This window comes from Onthophagus taurus, chromosome 7 (assembly GCF_036711975.1).
Source record: "Onthophagus taurus isolate NC chromosome 7, IU_Otau_3.0, whole genome shotgun sequence".
Taxonomy (NCBI): Eukaryota; Metazoa; Arthropoda; class Insecta; order Coleoptera; family Scarabaeidae; genus Onthophagus; species Onthophagus taurus.
In genome coordinates, this window is record NC_091972.1 from 20,099,896 (window position 1) to 20,124,123 (window position 24,228).

A 24,228-nucleotide genomic window follows, 5' to 3' on the forward strand; every position below is an offset into this window, starting at 1 on the left:
ACCAATTTTAAAATGTCCTGGAATACATCATTGAAATCACTGTGGAGGTTCTCCAAACGTTGGCAGTAAACAAGTAAGTCGTAATTGTTGAAGGATGCTGCTGATAAATTAGGGAAATTGTGAAACTGACATCTGCCGATATTTTTCTTGTGTAAGAGCAGCTTGGCTACTAAAGTTTTCATCAAGTCATCACTTTGAAGTTAAAGATTGATTTCATTAAACAATTTATACAGATCAATATCATTCTTTCATGTCATGAGGTTGTCGCATAATTCTTTCCAAAAACTCTATCACAGAGTTAAAGAGATTTATGTGGAACACCTATCTATTGTAATCTTCATCATCGAAATTTAAAAATAAATTATGCTACTCGAGTTGTCTTATATGTGGTGATATCATACTGTCCTGCTTAAGAATCTTTTCGTTCAGTTTATATTTTTATGATACCCAATAAATTTAAACATATTTAAAAAAAAAATTATGATTCCGAAGAAACAATTTTTGAACACTCAGTCCAATTTCCTTGCACAATTTGAGTGATATCAACAAAGAGCAAGATGAGTTTTCTGTTAATACTGAATATTTGATACAATTATAAACAAAAACTAATTATTAATACATAATCATGTTTTATTGCTTCATTAAATAACATTTTTATGAAAATAAATGTGTTATTCACATCCTGCATTAGTTGGCCAATCGCAAAAGTTAAGTTTGGTTTTGAAATGATCTCCATCAGGGAATTTTCCACAGGTTTCAGGGTGGGCAAAGTAATGACGGTAATCACCATTTACTTTAGGACATGAATCATTTAGGCATTTGCCTTGGCCGTTTTCACAGTTACTTTCGAAGCTAGAACTAGAGCTGATGCTACCAGAATCTTCTTCAACATTGTCACCGCCTTCAAATTTTTCTTCATCGTTTTCATCCCCTTCATTGCTTTCGCTGCTGCTACTTCCACTGTTATCTCCACTGTCATCTCCACCATCACCATTGTATCCTGCTTTATCTGGCCAATCACAGACTTACAATTCTTTGTTGAAATGTAAATCAAATGGCACATTCAAAGATAACAAGAATGTATCTGAAATATAAAAATAAAGTTACTACTAAGTTTATAGTTTTGAATTGTTATCAATTTACCTTTTATTTTGATATTTACTGTTAGCCAATTTGCTATGACAGAACAATTCGATTAACGATTTATAATTTATCAACCCCGTATTTTATACAAAACGTTGTACCGTATGTCCGTAAAATAGCGTATATAGACGATATAATCATTATAAATGTTTATGTAAAAGTACCTGAAACTTGTCTAAAGACATACATTTTTTGTTGTAGATTTTAAATTTTTTCCGCCATTCTTAAATGAATGATAACGTCAGTGATACTTTTCCCAAATGGCAATCGCCCATTTTTATTGCGGAATATGAAAGAAACGTGGAAACGAAAGAAAAATATGGCGGAAGGTGTGTAGATGTGCTCTATGCTGGTGCGGTTTGATCTAATATTTTTGGTGATAATTCGCATTTAAGAACAAAATTGCCATTGAGGATTGTCGGCGTTTCTAGTCATCTCGTAGAACTGGTACAAGGAGTCAGAAGGCTGATCGCTAAACGTTACTATTGTTGTATTTGTATAACCCTTCATTTTTTTTTCTTTTTTGTTTATTACTAGCAATTATTATTCTTCATTTTTTCTCGAGTGCGTAACTATTGTTTTATTTGTTTAATAATAATATTTTTTGATTGCACTTAATAATGAAGGGTTAACCATTTCCAGCATCAGTATTGTAGTTAGGATTTGTAATATTTTGTTGGGAGCAATCTCTCCATTCTACTTGTTTTCTTTATGTTTTTCTCACTATCATTCATGTGTTATCAGTTCTCGTGTTTGCTATTTTTGATAGTTTTGAACAATAAATCGCTCCGGTTATGTACAGCTTCTACCACCACATACCTATAAAGTAAATCTCATTCACGAGCAATGAGTCGTAGTTTTTACAACAACAATTTTGCAACGACGACGGAGAACATTATCAAAAACATAATTTTTTCCGACGAGGGAACATTTACATTGAGTGGACAAGTAAATAGACAAAATTGTTGGTATTGGGCTACCCAAAATCCACATTGGACAAGAAAGTCGCAAATCAAATATCCGCAAAAAATCAATTTTAGAGCGAAATAGTACGGGATAAGGTTCTGGGTTCTTACCTTTCTAGGAAACCTTAACTGAAGAGCAATGTTTACATTTTTTCAAAATGATATCATTCCTTTCATAACGGCCTCATCCCGACAATGTTGACCCAACTCAATTCCAACAAGATGCGCACCGCTACACTTCGATAAGCTATACTAAATCAGTTTTTGACAATTCGGAAATTGTATAAAAATTTTAAAAAAATTTTAATCTTCAGACCCCTTTTAGGAATTTTTCCATAAACCGTTTATATTGATTTTATCGCCTATATCGGCTACTTTACGGACGCCTATACACATTTAGTTTGTTTAATTAATTTTAAATGAATGGGAACAAAGAACTCTTTAGAAAATTTATTTTGACATTGAAATCTTATCATCTTATCATCATTAATCACTATTATTGTAATTATTAATTAATATTAAAAAATTTCATTGATTCTATTATTTCCTGTAACTCAAATTCCTATTTTTTATACTCAATATGTATCTAACTAGTGGATTGATAGTAAAGATTAATATCTGTACCTATCAACACTAATTAATTGGCAATTATCAAAATAGTTATCTCCGATTTTTTTGCGGTTAACATTGCTATAAAATCAAATAGTACCTTCCTCAATTATTATTCGAATTGTTCGATTACAGCAATTTGGTTAAGCATCAAAATGAAAGGTAACGTTACAACGATTTTAATTTAATATACTTAGCTAAAACTTTATTTTTTATATTTTAGTTACATTCTTGTTATGTGCCATCTTTGTATTGGCTTTCCAATATGCCAAAGCCGACCCAGTTGGTGAATGCCCTGACACAATGAACCCGGAAAAAGTTGATTTCTTGGTAGATGATAACGATTGCACCGTCTTCTACAAATGCGATTGGGGAAAACCCGTCAAATTCGATTGCCCATCTGATTTACATTTCAACAAAGAATTGGAAGTCTGTGATTGGCCCGATAAAGCTGGATGCAACGGTGATGGTGGAGATGACGGTGGAAGTAGCAGCAGCAGTAGCAGCAGTGAAAGCGATGAAGGGGACGATGAAGAAGTAGTTGAAGGAGGTGATGATGAAGAAGTTGAGGGAGGAGATGGCAATGTTGAAGAAGATTCCTCTAGCTCCAGCTCTAGTTCTAGCTCCGAAAGTGACGAAAGTGGTGATGGAAACGGTCAAGGCAGATGCCCAAATGATCCATGCCCAAAAGAAAATGGTGATTTCCCTCATTACTTTGCTCACCCTGAAACCTGTGGTAGATTCTGCCAATGTGACTGGGGAGTTGCCTATGATATGCCATGCCCAGATGGACTTCATTTCAACACCAAACTTAATGTTTGCGATTGGCCAGCTGATGCAGGATGTGAATAATATATTTATTTTCATAAAAATGTTATTTAAAGAAATATAAATTAAATAAAATATGATTATGTATTAATAATTTGTTTTTGTTTATAACCATGTCTAAGGGCGTTAGTAGGTTGTAAAAAAAACATAGGTTGTAGAAATAACTTTTATTGAATGGTTTCATAACAATCCATATAATTTTGCAGTGAAGATATAACATATCCGTTCATATGGCATATCCAAGAAGATCCAAGGAAGATCCAATTTGTGCTTAAATTAATAAGCGTATTAAGCGCAGAAAATGTTGTTTAAAACATTCTACGTACGATAAGAGATTATCTGATTCTCTTCTACGAAAATGAATACTGTCCATCAAGCCCACCACGCGACCGGTAGCCATTTTTGAATTTGATTAAATAAGTAAATAAAAATATACTTATTTATTGTCACTTCTATAAGTTATACTTCCAGCTGTGTGATCCTGCTTCTGCAGTGTTGACATTTGAAAAAGGATCCGATACCACCGTGGTATTACCAATTTTAAAATGTCCTGCAATCGATCTTTGAAACCACTGTGGAGGTTCTCCAAACGTTGGTAGTAAACAAGCAAGTCGTAATTGTTGAATGGTGTTGCTGATAAGTTAGGGAAATTTTTCTTGTGTAAAAAAACAGCTGTAACATTTTTTTTCATCAATTCGTCACTTTGAAGTGGAAGATTGATTTCATTAAATAATTTATACAGGTCAAAATCATTCTTTCATGTGATTAGGTTGTCGCGAAATTCTTTCCAAAAACTCTATCACAGAGTTAGAGATTTGTGTGAAACACCTATCTGTTGTAATCTTCATCATCGAAATTTAAAAGTAAACTATTCTACTCGAGTTGTCTTATTTGTGGTGATATCATAATGTACTGTTTAACCCTTGAATAGACGCGTATGGGACTGGCAGTCCCATGCCTTATCATTTCCTGACGGACCTTACAAAAAAAGTAATTCTGTGGAAGATATTGTCATGCGAATTTCAGAGCCAATTTATGGAAGCGGAAGAAACATTACCGCAGACAATTGGTTTACAAGTTTGAAACTTGTAAAAGCTTTGGAAAAGAAGAAAATATCATACGTTGGATCTGCCCGAAAAAACAAGAGAAAATTACCACAAAGTTTTGCTTTGCCAAAACGTAGAGCACAGTATGACAGCATTTTCGGTTACACAAGAAACGAAACCCTTGTCTCCTACATGCCAAAGAAGGGTAAGACTATTGTACTGCTAGCCAGCTCGCATACGTCAAGCAATGAAGTGGCAACTAATAGACAACGGAAACCGGAAATTATGGAATACTATAATAGTACAAAATCTGGAGTGGATGTAGTGTGCGCTAGGTACAACGTTGCTAGAGCAACAAGGCGATGGCCGATGGTCATCTTTTATCATTTATTGAATGTAGCAGCGATAAATGCTAGAATTATTTTTTTGGGCAATGGCAACAAATATATTTCAAGACGAGACTATCTAAAAAAATGATCCCTCAGTTTAGTTTCAGAACAATTGACGAGGAGATCGCTTATTCAGTCATTGCCAAATGAACTGAAAACCATGCTAGCAAAGCATAAACCAGCAATACCAGACGACAACAATCAAGTTGGAACAAGTCGAAGATCTGTCAAAAGGAAACGATGCGAAGCTTGTTACATAGAATCGAAGAAGGACGCCAGAACAACCTTTACATGCGAAAAGTGTAATAGCTATATATGTTTGAAAAAACACGTTAAATTAATTTGTCAAAATTGTCTTGAAGGTAGTAGTGAAAGAGACGTGGATAATGAATTCAAATAACGTTTTCGAAATAAAATAAAGATATACAACAAATGTGTTCGTACCCATGTGTTTTACAAATTATTAAATGTTAACTTTGATTCAAGGTAAATATTAGTTGCCTTTTTATACCCTAATATTTTCAGGTTTAAAATACTTTAATAAACCAACTTGCTGTAAAACAATTTAATTTATAATTCAAAGTATGTATAATATAAAAATTGAGTTGTTTTCTGCTATAGGACTGATAGTCCCAGCGTGTATTGGCGTTACATATAGAGTCGCGTCTACGCAAGGGTTAAGAATCCAATTATTAATACATAATCATGTTTTATTGCTTCATTAAATAACATTTTTATGAAAATAAATGTATTATTCACATCTTGCATTAGTTGGCCAATCGCAAACGTTAAGTTTGGTTTTGAAAAGGTTTCGGGGTGGGCAAAATAATGACGGAAATCACCATTTACTTTAGGGCATGGATCATTTAGTCATTTGTCTAGGCCATTTCCATAGTTACTTTCAAAGTTAGAACTAGAGCTGGAACTACCAGAATCTTCTTCAACATTGTCATCACCGCCTTTAAATTTTTCTTTATCGTCTTCATCCCCTTCATTGCTGGCGATGCTGCTACTTCCACTGTTATCTCCACCATCACCGTTGCATCCTTCTTTATCCTGTCAATCACAGACTTCCAATTCTTTGTTGAAATATAAATCAGGTGGGTAATCGAAATTGACGGGATTTCGCCAATCGCATATGTAAAAGACGGTATAATCTTCATGTCCTCAGGGCAATCATCAATTAGGTCGGCTTTGGCATATAGTAATGTATTAGACAAAGATGACACGTAACAAGAATGTAACTAAAATATAAAAAATAAAGTTACAGTTCTATATATAAATAAATATAAATACGATATATAAATATATCGTATTTTATGCAAAACGTTATACAGTGTGTCCGTAAAGTAGCGTATATAGGCGATAAAATCATTATAAATGTTTATGTAAAAATGCCTGAAACGTGTCTAAAGATTTAAATTTTTTTGCAATTTTTTGGTGTAGAATTTTAAATTTTTTCCGCCATTCTTAAATGAATTATGACGTCTGCGATATTTGTTTCAAATGACAATCGCCCATTTTCATTACGGAATATGAAAGAGGGTCTTCTTCTGAATCAAGTACAGCCAATATTAATATTGGTTACTAGGGCAACCAAAAATATGCTCAAAAAATGATAGTTTAAGCGCTTAAAAAATGCTGTATAAAAATCTAAATATGCTGTTTAAACATGAAAATATGCTCTATAAAAAAGAGTCTTTTCCAAATATTCCTATCAAATTTAAAATGTAGTTGTCTTTTAAATTTGTAGGCTATTTATATCTCGAGACGTTTATTAGTTTGACATGTTTAAACTAAAAGACAATTACAAAATATTGAACAATATACAAAAGACAAATAGAAAGAAATAGATAATAAAACAAATACAGATTCAACTTAAATTTTAATTACAATAAATGACAAACATCTCGCTTAAATTATCAAAAAGGAAGCTTTGTCTGTTTGCACGTAAAACATTCTTGTACATTGAAAAGCTTCGTTCCACTTCCACTGAAGTTATAGGTGCAAACTTAAATGCTACTATTTCACTAACAGTATATTTATTGTTTTTTATTTCTGTAGATCTTGTACTTAAACATGTAGAAATTTCTTTCAAAATAGAAAAACCATGATTTTTTGAAATACACATATCCATTTTTTTCTTTACTGGCTTCGCAGTTTCACTGTTTATTCCATTAATTAAGTCCTGAGCTTTTGTCACTATATCAACCTGTGCAGAAAGCGAAAGCCCAGTTGTTTCTAATGTTTTTATTGACGTACAAAGGAAGCCATAATTTGATGCAATGAAAATCAAATCTGATTTTATTGTATTGTCATTTAGTAAGGCCTTTGAAATTTTGATTGACGCAGCGTCCTCTTCGTCTAATGCATCAAACACATTCCTAATTATTTCGAAATTAGTTGCATAGTACTTTGCCGCTTCAATCCATGTTCCCCAGCGAGTAGTTACCGGTTGTGGAGGAAGAACAATACTAGGCGCTATTTCCTTAAAAATTGCTACTCTTGATGGCGCTTTTAAAAATATTTTTTTCACATTGGCGATAAGCCGGTCGATGTTAGTGTATGTACCTCGAATTTGCTCACAAACTCGATGAAGTCCGTGTGCAGCACAAGTCAAGTGTGTCACTTTTGGATAAAACGTTTGTATCGCCTTTGCTGCTTTTACCATGTAGGGAGCAGCATCTGATACAAAGAGTAAAATCATATCTCTGTTGAAAGTCTCACCCAAAATCTTAACAGAATCATCGAAATGTCTTGCAATAGTGCTATGATTCGCTTTATCAAGCACTGCTGTATTTAACAAAAATTTTTGTTTCGCAATCGACTCATCATTATCCAAAATACCAGTGATGACATTTGCCACATATCTTCCTGTTGCATCTGTGGTTTCGTCAATTGAGAGCCACAAGAAGCGACCGTTGATACATTTTCGTATGTGTTCTATGGTATTTTGGTAAAGTTCCTTAACATTATTTGTGCGAAGAGTAGTTTCAGATGGTACTTTGTACTCTGTGTATGACTCTAGGAACGATACTAATTTTTTGTTACGCATTTTATATAGAGGTATGTCAGCTGAAATTAGTGCGCTACATAGATCTTCTGCAAATTGAATATCTTTTGATTTGGATGTGGAACATACAGCAAAAAAAGACTGAGTAGTTTTCTTCTCATTATTTTTTTTCTCTAATTCTATGCGTTTTAAACTTGCCAGATGCTGTTTTACCGAGAATATTTTTTCGGCTGACACAGATTTGTTGCACACTTTGCAAAAAAGTACCTTACCATCAGTGTTGAATACAGGATATTCACGCACATATTGTGATAACTTCCCTGACATGGACGACTTTACTTTCGGCATAATTCTACAATAATTTCCAATTAGTACTACTACTACAATTTCAAATAAATTTTTACTCATACTTACTCTGTTCTAATCACTTCAAATTTATAATGGTTACACACGCGATGTATACGAGAACACCCAACGATCTTAACTTTCCGTTGGTCGCGTGTATCGTTTTTGATACATCAGGTTTCGACGTGTTCATTCGATACGTAGAAAATATAAAGATTTTTTTAATGCTTGTGAAAAATCAAGAGATGGTGCTCCGCAAATATATCACGCGGTAGAATGGGAATCCACCGGCCAGCGCGGCGGTCGAACAGGGAATTACCATGGTAGACTAACGATTTCTTTTTTCGAATGTCGATAATTTAGTATTCTTTAAAGAATTGAATAACTTTACGGTAACTTTATACCAAGTTGAAACTTATTGCAAAATAAAATTTTGAAAATATGCATTAAAAATATTCATTTATTTCCAAAAATGTTATATAATTTAAAAATATGCAATGTATGCTCGTATAGATAAAATAAGCAAAAATATGCTCTAACAAATACGGCTCAAAATTCATAGATTGATTTGAAACAAATTTCTATCTAGTCCATTTTATTCTGGAGGGTTTGAAAAAAAATATACGTTTGCATATTTTTGGTTGCCCTATTGGTTACATAAGAATATTTTCGAGAAAAATTATTTTAAAGTTTTACTACTACAAATTTGATTGACATAGTAAAAATAACAGTAGCCATGAGAAACTGTGGTAACTAATTATTTTAAACAATTTCTTATGTGTTAAAAACTGATTTAGTATGTAGTTGACCTCTTTAATGCAAGATCCTAATCGCCAACTCATTATTCAAAGTATGGTAAGCCTAGCTGTGGCTAAATTTAAAAAGGATGGGCATCAAAAAGATTGCTCGAAGTCTGGCCGACCAAATGTTTCAGGAGAGGTTCAATAAAACGTGGTTTTCGCTGGGCAGAATAACTCTCATGTTACCATGTTACCCTCATTATTAACGGTTCACAAAATTTTAAAAACACCAAAATATCATACCTATAACGTAAATCTCAGTCACGAGCAATGAGTCGTAGTTTTTACAACAACAATTTTGCAACGACGATGGAGACTTTGTACAAGTAAATAGACAAAATTATCGGTATTGGGCTACCCAAAATCCACATTGGACAAGAAAGTCGCAAATCAAATATCCGCAAAAAATCAATTTTAGAGCGAAATAGTACGGGATAAGGTTCTGGGTTCTTACCTTTTTAGGAAACCTTAACTGAAGAGCGATGTTTACATTTTTTCAAAATGATATCATTCCTTTCATAACGGCCTCATCCCGATAATGTTGACCCAACTCAATTCCAACAAGATGCGTACCGCGAAATTGTTTAAAAATGTTTAAAAAATTTAAATCTTCAGACCCCTTTTAGGAATTTTTCCATAAACCGTTTATATTAATTTTATCGCCTATATATGTTTAATTAATTTTAAATGAATGGGAACAAAGACCTCTTTAGAAAATTTATTTTGACGTTGAAATCTTATCATATTATCATCATTAATTACTATTATTGGAATTATTAATTAATATTAGAAAATTTCATTGATTCTATTATTTCCTGTAACTCAAATTCCTATTTTTTATACTCAATATGTATGTAACTAGTAGATTGATAGTAAAGATTAATATCTGTACCTATCAACACTAATTAATTGGCAATTATCAAAATAGTTATCTACGATTTTTTTGCGGTTAACATTGCTATAAAATCAGATAGTACCTTCCTCAATTATTATTCGAATTGTTCGATTACAGCAATTTGGTTAAGCATCAAAATGAAAGGTAACTTTATAACGATATTAATTTAATAGACTTGGCTAAAACTTTATTTTCTATATTTTAGTTACATTCTTGTTATGTGCCACCTTTGTATTGGCTTTCCAATATGCCAAAGCCGACCCAGTTGGTGAATGCCCTGACACAATGAACCCGGAAAAAGTTGATTTCTTGGTAGATGATAACGATTGCACCGTCTTCTACAAATGCGATTGGGGAAAACCCGTCAAATTCGATTGCCCATCTGATTTACATTTCAACAAAGAATTGGAAGTCTGTGATTGGCCCGATAAAGCTGGATGCAACGGTGATGGTGGAGATGACGGTGGAAGTAGCAGCAGCAGTAGCAGCAGTGAAAGCGATGAAGGGGACGATGAAGAAGTAGTTGAAGGAGGTGATGATGAAGAAGTTGAGGGAGGAGATGGCAATGTTGAAGAAGATTCCTCTAGCTCCAGCTCTAGTTCTAGCTCCGAAAGTGACGAAAGTGGCGATGGAAATGGTCAAGGCAGATGCCCAAATGATCCATGCCCAAAAGAAAATGGTGATTTCCCTCATTACTTTGCCCACCCTGAAACTTGTGGTAGATTCTGCCAATGTGACTGGGGAGTTGCCTATGATATGCCATGTCCAGATGGACTTCATTTCAACACCAAACTTAATGTTTGCGATTGGCCAGCTGATGCAGGATGTGAATAATTTATTTATTTTCATAAAAGTGTTATTTAAAGAAATATAAATAAAATATGATTATGTATTTATAATTTGTCTTTTTTATTTTATAATTATGCTTAAGGGCTTTAGTGTGGCTATAATTTTTAATGAATGGTCTCATACCAATCCATACAATTTTGCAGTGAAGATGCAATATATAATAATGCAATTTATTAACCTTCAAAAATCTTTTACATATAAATCACTTTACATAATAAAGAAAATTAAGAAGGTTAATTAGGTATCCATATCCATTCATATGGTATGTCTAAGAAGATCTAATTTGTGCTTAAATTCATAAGGACATCAAGCGAAGAAAATGTTGCTTTTTAAAACTAGGACGTGAAGCTTAACAGTCTTGTTGAAAGAAGTTGTGGAGCATCCCATAGAAGAAAAACGAAAACTTCGTTGACATTCTACGTACGATTGGAGACTACATGGGTGCTCCTCTCCTATCGAAATGAATACGTGCAGGGGGGCGCCGGATAGCTATATTTGAATTTGATTTTTATTTTCTCGTTTATTGTCTTTTATTGTCAGTTCTATAAGTTCTTCTTCTAGCTGGGATGATCGTGCTCCTACCATATTGACATTTGAAAAAGGACTCAACACCCACTTTGGTATGTTCTCCAAATATTAGCAGTAAACAAGCAAGCCATTGATTTTGCAGGATGTTGAAGTTGAAAATTGATTTTACTGACAATTTATGCAGGTATCTGAGACTAAAACATATGTGTTAATGTAAACTCCAAAATCAAAGAAAATTTCTTATCTATTATGTCAGAACATGGACTTAAACCAGTCTTTAATTAACCATCCAGTGTAAATCGAAGAAGATGTGTAGATAACATATTTATAAGTACATTTACAAAGGTTGTCTTAAAAAATACAGTATACTGGCATCTAGGTGACCATCTGGCGCAATTGACAACAATTATTCTTGAATATAAAACTGAAAAGAACAAACATACAAAAATAAGACTAATAAATAAAGGAACAATAGAACATTTCATAAGTAAATTAAGAATTAGTGATTGCACAGTAATAAAAGATCAAAACACTGATACGCAAACTAGTTATACAAAGTTTCGCCGAATAATTACATCATACTATCAGTCTGCTTTTCGAGAAATAACAACAATAAAGAAAACATGTACTATCAAGACTAAAATGAATTTAGATAACCTAAGAAAGATGAAAAAGAAAAAAGATAGCTGAAGTAACGAAAGAACAGAAATACAAAGAATTGTATCAAAAAAAAAGAAACGTGAGTTTATAAGACTGATAATACAAAAAAAGAAGCTTATAGACAGTGTATGATGAATTCAGAATAACTGCTGCCTGGAATATAGTGAAGCAAGAAACTGGAAAAACAAAGCGCAAGAAAGAAAATAATTCTCGTCTGGACGCAAATGACCTAAATCAATTTATTGTAAACAGTAAAAAAACTGTCAATATGAAAATAAACGATACTATTGGGCTTAAGCAAATTGAAGAAGAAGAATTAATGCAACTAGAAAAAATTATTATCACTAAGTACATAAGATTCTATTTATTTTAAACATTAATAGATAAGTGATAAATGGATATAATGGATAACATTAATTCATACTATAAGGTTAGTACGACCAATCTCATCCAAACATATGGCAAAATGTTCACCAAAATCAACATCGAATTATCTCACATAAGTTTTCTTAAAACATGTTTACATGAAGATCTCACACCAGCATTCACAAACAAAAAATACCCTACACACATAAAATCTAATAATGTTTAAATACTAAAAAGGAAACATATCAATTATGAAATCCATAAACATTACTCTGATATTGTTAACTATAACAATATCAACAAATATAGTATTTATTAAGAACTATCACACAGACTTCATTACTTGGAACTGAATGCTATCAATGAGAATTTGCACAATAACTATAATTGGAAAATTAAGGATAGTATAAAACGTAAAAACTAAAAACTGCACATCCTATGTGCAAAAAAGATAGAAAACCAACAAATGAAGTGAGGAAATAATCAGGAATCCTTTCACAACTTCCATTCTAAAATCACTAATTTGACTTCAGTAAAGTTCGAAAAAGAAGAGATGATTTTACTCAACAAAGGAGGAAAATATGCTATATATAAACCAACAAATATAGCTGAAACTGCCGTCGAACTTGAAGCTGCTATCAAAGGAATCGAAAATGAACATCAAATACGAAGAGATCTACAACTAGCTCTATTAAAAGAAGAGAAAAGACAGAAACAAGCAAGGGACACCATCTAGTGGTGCCATTGCTTCTATAAACCATCGAGTGGTGCCTCTATAAACATTCAAAGAAACACAATAAAACATTGAAGAAGATAAGAGAGAAGATTAAGAACAATAATCTCATTGTTACTGTTGGCGACAAAAACGCAGGTTTGGTCATAATGTATAAAACAGATTACATTGAAAAAACTACAGAGTTCCTTACTATAAATAACTTCAATAATATAAAAAAGAAGCCAACTACCCAATTCCACCAGAAAACAAAGAAGATATTAAAAGAAACTTATGATTCTATAGCTCAAATAATTAATTACCATAAAAACCTTTTACCCATGAATCCCAAAATACCTACTCTGTATGCTCTACCAAAAATTCATAAACCTAACAATCCAATGCGCTCCATTATTTCTAATATTGATTCTAGTACATATAAAATAACAAAATTCGTTGTTAACTTCTTTAAGAATGTTGTACATTTTCATCCTGAATACACCATTTTAAAAAGACAAGATGTGATAAACAAAATCAATTTATTACAACTCTCTGAAAACTTTACTATGATTTCATTCGATGTTACCAACTTCTATACCAATGTTCCAATTCAAGAATCACTATAAATAATGGAGGAAATCATAAATGAAAAATGGATGATATTGTAAATAGAAAAACTGAACAAAACTTTTGTCGTTTTAACGACAAAATTTTTGAATTTACGGAGGGGTACCTATTTGTTCACCATTAAGTGACTCAGAAGACTCATTTCTGATATCTTCTTGAATAAATTAGAAAACGAATTTATAATTAGTAACAGTAATCCTTATAAAAATATCATCTTATTCTGGATTAGATATGTTGATGATGTATTCGCCATTATTGTTAATAGAGATGATGTACACAATTTACATACATACATTGATACTATCCACAACAATATAAAATATACTTTAGAAACGGAAAAAGAAAATAAAAGTAACTTTTTAGATTTTATTTTGCAAAAACACAAACATAAAATTACGTTTGATATATTCCGTAAGCCTACCCAAACGGATAATATTATTCCTTTTAACTCTTTTCACGATCACTCCCAAAAGGCGTCTCTACTTTATGACATCAAGGAGATCATTTATAAATAATAAAAAAAGCAATGGTCCCATATTAGAGCCTTGTGGCACTCCAGAGTGAACGAGGAACAACTCCGACTTTTCACCATTAAATACTACATACTGCCTACGATTCGTAAAATAAGATGCAAATAATTTTAATAAATTAGTCGATAAACCGTATTTATACAGTTTACTCAGCAAATTGTTAAAATTAACTCTGTCAAAGGCTTTTGTAAAGTCGGTGTATAGCACGTCCATCTGTTGTTTGCTATCTAAGGCCAGGGCTACATTCTCAGAAAAAACTGTTAAATGGGATACAGTTGATCTCCCTGGAAAGAAACCATGCTGAAAATCAGATATATAATTTTTTGTATGTTGAAAAATTTGAATGTATATAATATTGTCAAATATTTTCGAAATACATTGAATGAGAGCAATAGGCCTATAATTAGTAATTTGTCTCTTATCGCCACCTTTGTATACAAGAAAAAGCTTAACTTTGTTCCACAAAGTGGGGTATTCAGAAGTTTGTATTATTTTGTTAAAAATTATTTCATTAAATATTCAATATAACCTTTTATATAAGAATTTGATCTGAACCCACAGATGTTTTAGTTTTTATTTTCTTCAAGGCTGTAAGTATGTCAGTATCAGTTAGTCAGAATCCACCCGCTCCCCAGTAAAATTGATGGTAAAGGAGCTTAGGTAAAGGAACACTGAACACTGACGAAAAATATTTTCCAAACGCCACACAGTGGTCCATTTCATAAATCTAGGTAGACAAAATTAATATTGAAAAAAATAGAACTTTTTTAGACATAATTATATTCAAAATTTCATAAAAAATGTTTTAAAAGTCTTCATCGTCGTTTCAAAAGTCATCACTACTGCACGAGGGACAAAATTCTTCATTTGTGGACTCCTCCTCTGCAGTGATAGATTCCTGCTCTTGAGATGACTTTTCTAATAATCAAATTACTTCATCGGAAATATTCTCTATTTTCTTAGGAACAAGACTTCTGAAGTTTGTAATTAGCGGATCTGACGAAACTAATAACATATTGAACAGATCCTCGGTGTTAGTGATTCTAGACGTTTTTCTAGCGTGATCTCTCTGAAACTTTCGACAATCCTTGTTGCGCGCTTCCTCAGAAAGCTGCCGAATAGAAACAAGAGCAGATTTAATAATATCCGATTCATGAATTAAAAGTTTATGAACACTTGCCGACATGTAATACCAATTATATAATTGAACATACAACTTAGCAATGTCTATGGCATATTCTTCAAATGCTCGGTTTTAACTTCAAATCTGTAGGCAATGTGCAGTAGACCTTCGAAGCATCTTATCCACGCATGAAAACTTGATAACCTAAAATCGAATATCCTTCATCAACAGGCATTGATGCGTGTCTAGCCAAGTTATTCATTTCTTTAGGTGTTGCACCACAGATATAATACTTTTAAAATGACTCTTGTACAATAACACTGCAGACCTTTCCGTCTATCATTGTCATCACCATTTTGTGATCCATGAATATGTCTTTGCCTTCATTTATAATATGTGTCGGAGAAAGAACTTTTATTTCTGTTTCTACTTTACTAACTTCTGTTCGAGTTAGTTGTGCAGTCTCTTCCTGAAACAATAACTTTATTAGGCGACAATAGCGTGGATTTTCCCATTTTATTGCTTCATTATGTTTTAATTGAAACGGAACCAATGAAATTACGAACAAGAATGCATCGTCATGTTGTTCATTTCCCATGTCCGTCCTATACATTTTCTCTTGTATGTACTTTGTCCTGCACACAACAACTATCAGTCACTTTTAGCACACATCCGGTTACGTGATCATCACAGTCTTCTAGTCTTAATTTGATTATTGTATAACTATAGACACTATAGTTTCTAATGGAAACGTTTAGTTTGCTCAGTTTATAAGAAAACACTTTCGTGCATTTTGTCCAGCTAAAATAGCAGTTTGAACCACTATGCGCCATAGCGATCTCCTTGGATGATTCATATTGATCGTCGAGATATGTCATACGGTTATATTCAAGAACCTTCTTACTATTCTTTCGACTTTTAATGAATGACCAGAAGTTAGAACTGTTTTCGTGTATACTTTGTTCAAAATTTGTTATGTATATGGTATATGCATTTTGAATAAAACTGAAGATTATGTCTTTTATATAACAGCAAATACCTATGTTTAGCATTAATTTTTGTTATTAAGTATATCAAATGTAAACCACTTAGGATACTCTCTAATAGGCCCTTCAACAGAGTCCTTACCTCTAAGTACACATCTATCCAATAAACTGTACAAAATTTGATAAAATTTAGATACTACCTCATCCACCGTATTTAAATTCTCCAAAATTAACCATTTAGTATCTTTAATTAAAGCAATTAATAATGGAAAATCAGCCTTGCGAGAATTGTGTATATTTGAATGAAACTGTGATTTGGTAGCTCTCTTTGGAAATATTGCAATAACACTTAAAGGTGGGTGGAAAGAATCCACTTTACTTTTTTCAGATATAACTAAGTTTATTATATTAAAATGTTTAGAAACTTCCTTTCATCTTTAGAACAATTCGATTAATGATTAAAATTTTACAATACATTATCTACATATAGTTTTTTAATTAATTTTAATTGAATGGGAACAAACAGCTCTTTAGAAAATTAATATTGATATTGAAATCTTATCATACTGTTCACTGTTATTGAAATTATTAATTAATATTAAAAAATTTCATTGATTCTATTATTTCCTATGACTTATATTCATATTTTTGACACTTCATTAGTATTTGAGTATTAGATTGATAGTAAAGATTAAAATCTACCCTTATTAACACTAATTAATTGGCAATTATCATAATTGTTATCTACGTTTTTTGCGTTCAACATTGCTATAAAATCAGGTAGTACCATCCTCAATTATTATTCGAATTGTTCGATTACAGCAATTTGGTTAAGCATCAAAATGAAAGGTAAGATTAAACCATTACAATTTAACAAACTTAGCTAAAACTTTATTTTTTATATTTTAGTTACATTCTTATTGTGTGCCACCTTTGTATTGGCTTTCCAATATGCCAAAGCCGATCCAGTTGGTGAATGCCCTGACACAATGAACCCGGAAAAAGTTGATTTCTTGGTAGATGATAACGATTGCACCGTCTTCTACAAATGCGATTGGGGAAAACCCGTCAAATTCGATTGCCCATCTGATTTACATTTCAACAAAGAATTGGAAGTCTGTGATTGGCCCGATAAAGCTGGATGCAACGGTGATGGTGGAGATGACGGTGGAAGTAGCAGCAGCAGTAGCAGTAGCGAAAGCGATGAAGGGGATGACGATGAAGAAGTAGTTGAAGGAGGAGATGACAATGTTGAAGAAGATTCCGGTAGCTCCAGCTCTAGTTCTAGCTCCGAAAGTGACGAAAGTGGCGATGGAAACGGTCAAGGCAGATGCCCAAATGATCCATGCCCAAAAGAAAATGGTGATTTCCCTCATTACTTTGCCCACCCTGAAACCTGTGGTAGATTCTGCCAATGCGATTGGGGAGTTGCCTATGATATGCCATGCCCAGATGGACTTCATTTCAATACCAAACTTAATGTTTGCGATTGGCCAGCCGATGCAGGATGCGAATAATTTATTTGATTTATAAAAATGTTTATGTTGTTTAAATAAATAAAAATATTATTATGTTGTAAGCATTTTTTTGAATTTTATTATAAAAATATTCAGTTATAGTGTCATGTCATCTTTATTGCAATGCTTCACTATGTACTGAGATGATGGCGAGAAGTTACTATTTAGTGACCATCGCTTATACATTCTGTTCTTTTCTCGTGTATCGCTTTCCTTTCTGCCAGAATCAAGTCAAAAGGTGACATGGTCATATTTGTATCGGTGCGTACCCCTGTCATAGTGAAGAATTCTATTAATGTTGAGCTCTATATCGACACAACGTATGTATAATGTCATTACATTACACAGTTGAAAAATACGATTGTGGGTGCCATGGATTGCACTACAACAAAAAATTTTATGTTTGTGATTGTGACAAACTAAAGTGGTTGTGAAGGAAATATCAACGAAGAGAGCAATAAAGGTAGTGGAGATGGTTCAAACGCTAGCTCAAGTGATGAATCTCAGAAAACTCCAGAAAATAAATCTGTACCTGAAGCTGAAGCTGAATCTGAACCAGAACTAAAACGCGATCCAGATCAATACCCAAAACAAGAGCAGAATAAAAACTAGAACAAGATCAACAACAGAACTAAATCCAGAGCAAGAACCAGATCCAAAACCAGATCCAGAGTCAGAACAAGAATCGTTAGCAGAATCTATTTTAACCAAGGAAGGCAACAGCTCCAAAAGTAATTCCGGAGAATCATCTGAAGAAAAGTGAACCAGAACTAGAAGCTGAAAGATCTCAAGCTCTAATTTAAGTGAAGTATTTCTGGATACATCATTTCTGAACCTAAACCTCGACTTAAACCCATTTCAAGCGAAGTTAGCACCAACTCTGAAAGGAATTCCCAAGAAGGATCTGTGTTGTGATTTCTATTTATGTAGTAATAAATTTACACACGACTTGGTAGTCAAATCTGGTAAAATCTAATATTTATTTGTTGTTGTTTTGTAACCATGTACACACATGTCTTTTTTAATAACTATGTGACTTTTGTTTCATTAAGCTACTGGAGGTGCGCCTAAGAGTACGCACTTAACTTTTTTTTTTATAAAAAATGGATTTGACATCAAAAGGAGTTTATTCTATGACATGTACGTACCCATGCCTACAAACTAACAAATGGTCAAAGGAAAAAGAATTGTTGTAGTCATAGGAATGTACAGAGAATGTTATAAAAAAAGCGAGCGCACGTACTCTTAGAAACACATTTTCCTAAGAGTACGCACTTGTGCGTCTTAGAGTACGCATAAAAACGGTGAACTAAATAAAACACAACAATCTGTCTAAAAATAATACAAATGAAAAGTGTATTAATTTTCACACGAGTCGCACAAAAAAAAATTTTGTCCTTGATAATTATGCGCAGCAGCACCACAATGCAATTTATAACATTGTAAGCAACTTCCTGATTCAGAACAAGAGCTTCTGTAATTTTCCTGACAACTAAGAAAAATATCATCTTCTTCTGCATTTGTAGTTCACATATTTTTCTACTTTCTCTTCGCACGGCATGTTCTTTTTCCTTTCTTTGTCGATGGTTCTTATTTAATTTCTTGTAAAATTTACCTCTTGGTCGAATCACCTCGTTTCACATTTTGTAACAGCGCATCTTTGTAAAGCGTGGAAGATAAAATTTCGGATTTATTTGATTTGGTTCTTCGAGTTTGAACATGTTTCGCTTTTAGAAGAGGTATTATCATTTTCGGTGTGATTGAAATTGTGTCACTCCCGTAGAATGTATTTGCTGGTATCGTCAGAAGACTTTTGTTTGGTGTTGAGAATGACTTTTTAGGTGTTGTTTCTTTTTTCTGAATTTTGAGCTGAATGTCTGAGTGTTTGCTTATCTACGAATATGATCGAGTGTTTTTTGGTGTGTTATTAGTTCTTTCTGTTGTGTTTGGCAATGAATCTTTGTAGATGTCATTGATGGTCCTGGTCCTGCTTGACTGTTTTCGTTGGTGGTTTGTTCTTTCTGAATTGTTAATATTTGCTGTTCTTGAATTTGTGTCTGGTGATTGTGATTGCTTATTGATTGTTCAGATATTATTGTGTCTTGTCTTTTAAGTAAAAAATGAGATAGTGGCAAAGCATCTTCACTATCGAAATCCTGTTGACTATCAAACGTAAGTATGTTAGTTACTTCAGCTGGAGCAAAATCTACATCGTTAAAAGTATCTGGGTTGTATGGAAATATTGGCAACTTTAGAATATGCCGAATGGAATAAGGCTGCCATCTGTCTAATAGTGATGGGTTTTGCTGGATTAGTTACCATCCATTTATCGCATTCTGATGAAAATGCGGGTTTTAAAGGAGCAAAAAAGCTTTATCTAAAGGTTGCAACTTATGGCTCGAGTGTGGTGGTAACGAGAATAACATTATGAAATGTTTTCGGCAAAACATAATGGCTTGTAAGGAGCAGTGGGAAATATGGTTATTTAAAATAAGAATAGCTGGGTCGTCTGATGTTGATTTTACATAGGTTTGAAAATAACGTAGCCATTCTATAAATAATTCTGAATTCATACACCCAGAATCTGAAATTAGTTTTAAAGTTCCGGGTGGAGCACCATAAAATAGTTCTTCCTTCATCTTTTTTCGAGGGAAAATGAGAGGAGGAAGCACCCATATACCCGATGCACTCATGCAACATACGGCAGTTATTAGTTGGCCCCTTTTAGCTGATACCACCTTAGCCACACACTTTTTACGTTTGGATGAGAAAACCTTTGGCAATTTGTTAGGTACAGTCGACAGACCAGTTTCATCCATATTAAAATCACGATGAGGTCCTACTTTGGTCTTCTTGTAACATTGTGCTAAATTGTTAAAAACACATTGACGTTGCACCTTATTAAACTCCATAGCCCGAGCTAAACTAAATTTTTCTGGGTTCCATAAAGATAGTCCAATGTCTCAATGCAATTTTTTTTTCGCGGTTAAACCTATGCTCAATCCCATTTAATTCAGCATATTGATATACCAAGGACATAACATCTTTCATTCTTAATCCATTACATCTGTTATCAAGTTCTCTAACGTGGTTTGCTAATTCCAACTCCATTTCCTTGGTAAAGACCGGAGCAAATCTTCCTAAGGTAGTAGGAATAGTACCCTGTAAAATAGGTATATAACTATCATGCTTAGTTAAAAACAACGAGTTGTTAACTTGCTGCTTTTAACCTTTTTCTTAAAGTAGATTCGTTAACACCCAATGACCGTGCCACAGAACGCTTGCTTTCTCCTCTTTCAATTCGTGTTCTGGCTTCGTTCAATAAATCTTCATTAAATTTCAATTGTCGATCAGTTTTTCGTCGGTATTTTCCCATCTTTTTGTTAATAATATAAAGTTAAAATTATTGTTAACTTACAGAATCTAAGAGTACGCAGAATGGTAAAGAGTGCATACTCTTTGGGTGTGTACTCTTTAACATCCATACATGAGTGGCCTTTTTGTGTTTTATATATAGTGTTTACTTGTTTATCATTTATATTTACAACAATCTGAAGAAAGACCAAAAGCAGAATCAAAACCCGAAGCTGAACCTGAACCAGATCTACAACGAGAACAATTCCCAAGAAGAAAAACCAAGACCTGAACTAACAATTCTCAAACAGAATCTAAAGAAAAACCAGAATACAAAACTGAAAAACCTAGCAAATAAAGCATCATGTCCGGAAAGGAAGTTCTAGAAACTTCGAAAAACAAATCAAATCAAATGAAACGAACACATCAATTTATATTATTACGCTTTTGGCGGCATATCCCATCTTATATTCTACTTCTAACATGTTTTTTCCTGTTACAACTAAATCAAAATCATCTGAGGAACTCTGTTATACCGAAGAGGAGAGTTTTCTTTATCCAAAACTCCTTGCACTCTTTTTATTGCTTTTATGAACTTCCCTAAAACTGCATTGATCGTTACTAAACACTCCTTTATCCTCTATTTCGTTATTCAACTTGTTCCTGGTCAAGATCTCCATTAATTTTGCAATCGCCACTTCCAACTAAACTGAACAATAACTGAGTTTTCATCAACAATTGAGTTTCTTCCAACTTAGGTTGTAGGTTTTTCAGGAGGCTTCAAAATCTCCACTTTGTGATATACAGGGGATTTATTGCTAAGGACAAATAATAACTAATAGATGAAAAAAATTGTAGTAAAAGTTTTTTATTTTCCTAGATTTTCGATATAATCGGCGATATCTAGATAATGTGTTTCCTGGAAGATGGATAGGTCGTGATGGTCCAATTGCCTGGCCACAGTGATCGCCCGTCCTCAATCCTTTTGAGTTACACCTTTCGGGTCACTTAAAGAGCAGAGTGTACGCCACGGAAGTTAATACTCAGCAAATATTGCAAAATCAGATACTTGTTGCTGCCTAGACAATCCGCCAACACCCTGGTTTAGGCCGCGCTAGTATGGGATCTTGGATTCGGGGAACCCAATTGATAGAAAATATGGGAAATAACTTCGAACACTTGCTGTGATGTTATTTTAAAATGTTCTATGTATTCTTGATTTGAAAGTAAATATCACGGATATCTATGAAACAGAAAATCTTTTACTACTAATTTTTCGCCTATTAGTCATCATTCGTCATGAGGAGTAAATACCCAAGTTTATGCGTGGTTGAGAATCACCCTGTATAAAGGAAGGTCAACAAATATATGAATTCCACATTCATGTTCTAAATTGCTTAGTCAAAAAAAAATTCTTGACAACAAAGAAAATGCTTACTTATTAAGGCTATGAATGCATAATACATTTTAAATGAAGGTAAAATCTGCGCAGTAGCTCAACAAGTAGGTACATTTTTTTATATGTAGCACTAATAGATAATAAATTTAATATAAGCTATTAAACATTGTTGAAAAACTTATCATTGCGATAACAACTTCTAATTTAGAATCCTTATTTATCTAAATAGTAATATAATAGATTGATAATAAATTTGAATTGCGTATAACATGATCAATTAAAATTAATCTTAGATAACTAATTCTAGGAATTAATAAATTTTCTTACTTCAACACATGTTATAACTTTCCATTCTTACAAAGATGTTTTAAGAAAATATAGTTTTATATGTTAGGACTAACATAACAATGCATTTGATAAGAAACAATAGATTATAACATCTATTAAACAATTTGCATACGTAATAAAGACCACAACTTACGTTAATCTAATTTTTTATAAGAAAAATGATTACCATTGTTGCTAAATAAAAATGTATAATGAGGCAGTATATAAACCAGCATCTACAAATGTTCTCCCGTCTTCATGCAATGTTCATTCAAACATTCATAAACATGAAATGTAAGTATTAAAGAAAAATAAAAATTAAATTTTAATTCTAATACATCTTTCAGCGACCGTTTTTATTTTCTCCATACTCATGGTATTCTTGAGTTCAAGTTTCGCCGATCCCGTAGGAACTTGTTCTTCGGATATGGACTCAAAAGAAGTAGACTTTCTTGTAGACTCAGAAGATTGCTCCGTATTCTATAAATGCAATTGGGGAGAACCTGTACAATACCGATGCAATGAAGGTTTACATTTCAACAAAGAAACAGGTGGTTGTGATTGGCCTGAAATTGCTGGATGTAATGGAAATGATAATGAAAATAATACAGAAGAAGATTTAAGTAATGAAATAGAATCTAATGAAGTAGAATCGAATGAAACAGAACCATCAGAAAATAAATGCCCTAATGATCAATGTCCAGCAGAAAACGGTGAATTTCCCGAAATTTTCTCTCACCCAGAAGATTGTGATAAATTCTGTAAATGCGATAGAGGAATAGCTTACGATAAATCGTGTCCACCTGGGCTTCATTTTAACAAAGAATTGCAAGTTTGTGATTGGCCAGAAAATGCTAAATGTGAAAATGATGATTCTATTGATAGTGGAAGTGGGGAACCTGACTCTCCAGAAATCAATGACGGAGTGTGTTCAGATGAACCATGTCAAGAAGTAAACGGCAAATTCCCGGTTTTCTTCGCCCATCCGGAAACATGTGAAAAATATTGCGTTTGCGATTGGGGTAAAGCCTATGACATGAGTTGTCCAAGTGGACTCCATTTCAGTCTCGACGATAATGTTTGTGTTGAACCAGAAAATGCTCGATGTAAATAAGTTGTATGAAATGTTATAATAAAGAAAACTAAGTAATAAATGAGTCATGCTCATAAATATTTGTGGCTCAATTATACCCCTTATCTTTTAATGCACTTTAATA

The 24,228-nt window shown here is 33.0% G+C and overlaps 3 protein-coding genes across 3 annotated transcripts; all 3 read left to right on the forward strand.

The window, feature by feature from the left end:
* The first annotated feature begins 2,827 nt into the window (after positions 1-2,827).
* LOC111428702 (peritrophin-1-like) lies at positions 2,828-3,639 on the forward strand. The gene is made up of 2 exons (XM_023064351.2): positions 2,828-2,879; positions 2,941-3,639. The coding sequence occupies exons 1-2, from the start codon at positions 2,873-2,875 to the stop codon at positions 3,567-3,569; spliced, it is 636 nt and encodes a 211-aa protein (XP_022920119.2). The 5' UTR covers positions 2,828-2,872; the 3' UTR covers positions 3,570-3,639.
* A 6,442-nt stretch (positions 3,640-10,081) lies between these two features.
* LOC111428696 (chondroitin proteoglycan 2-like) lies at positions 10,082-17,993 on the forward strand. Its single transcript, XM_071197247.1, has 4 exons — positions 10,082-10,177; positions 10,239-10,859; positions 17,153-17,263; positions 17,324-17,993. The coding sequence occupies exons 1-4, from the start codon at positions 10,171-10,173 to the stop codon at positions 17,929-17,931; spliced, it is 1,347 nt and encodes a 448-aa protein (XP_071053348.1). The 5' UTR covers positions 10,082-10,170; the 3' UTR covers positions 17,932-17,993.
* Positions 17,994-23,207: 5,214 nt separating this feature from the next.
* On the forward strand, positions 23,208-24,201 carry LOC111428694 (protein obstructor-E-like). The gene is made up of 2 exons (XM_023064344.2): positions 23,208-23,305; positions 23,359-24,201. Exons 1-2 carry the CDS (start codon positions 23,224-23,226, stop codon positions 24,123-24,125), a joined length of 849 nt encoding a protein of 282 aa, XP_022920112.2. The 5' UTR covers positions 23,208-23,223; the 3' UTR covers positions 24,126-24,201.
* Positions 24,202-24,228: the final 27 nt, after the last annotated feature.

What these genes read in the sequence shown, in the direction of transcription:
- LOC111428696 (XM_071197247.1), top strand. An exon ending in TTGGCCAGCTGATGCAGGAT is followed by an intron (nt 10,860 to 17,152) that starts GTGAATAATTTA and finishes AATTATCATAAT; the next exon opens with TGTTATCTACGTTTTTTGCG. An exon ending in GTTAAGCATCAAAATGAAAG is followed by an intron (nt 17,264 to 17,323) that starts GTAAGATTAAAC and finishes TTTATATTTTAG; the next exon opens with TTACATTCTTATTGTGTGCC.
- LOC111428694 (XM_023064344.2), top strand. Translation starts at nt 23,224, where the DNA reads ATGAGGCAGTATATAAACCAGCATCTACAAATGTTCTCCCGTCTTCAT. An exon ending in AACATTCATAAACATGAAAT is followed by an intron (nt 23,306 to 23,358) that starts GTAAGTATTAAA and finishes TACATCTTTCAG; the next exon opens with CGACCGTTTTTATTTTCTCC.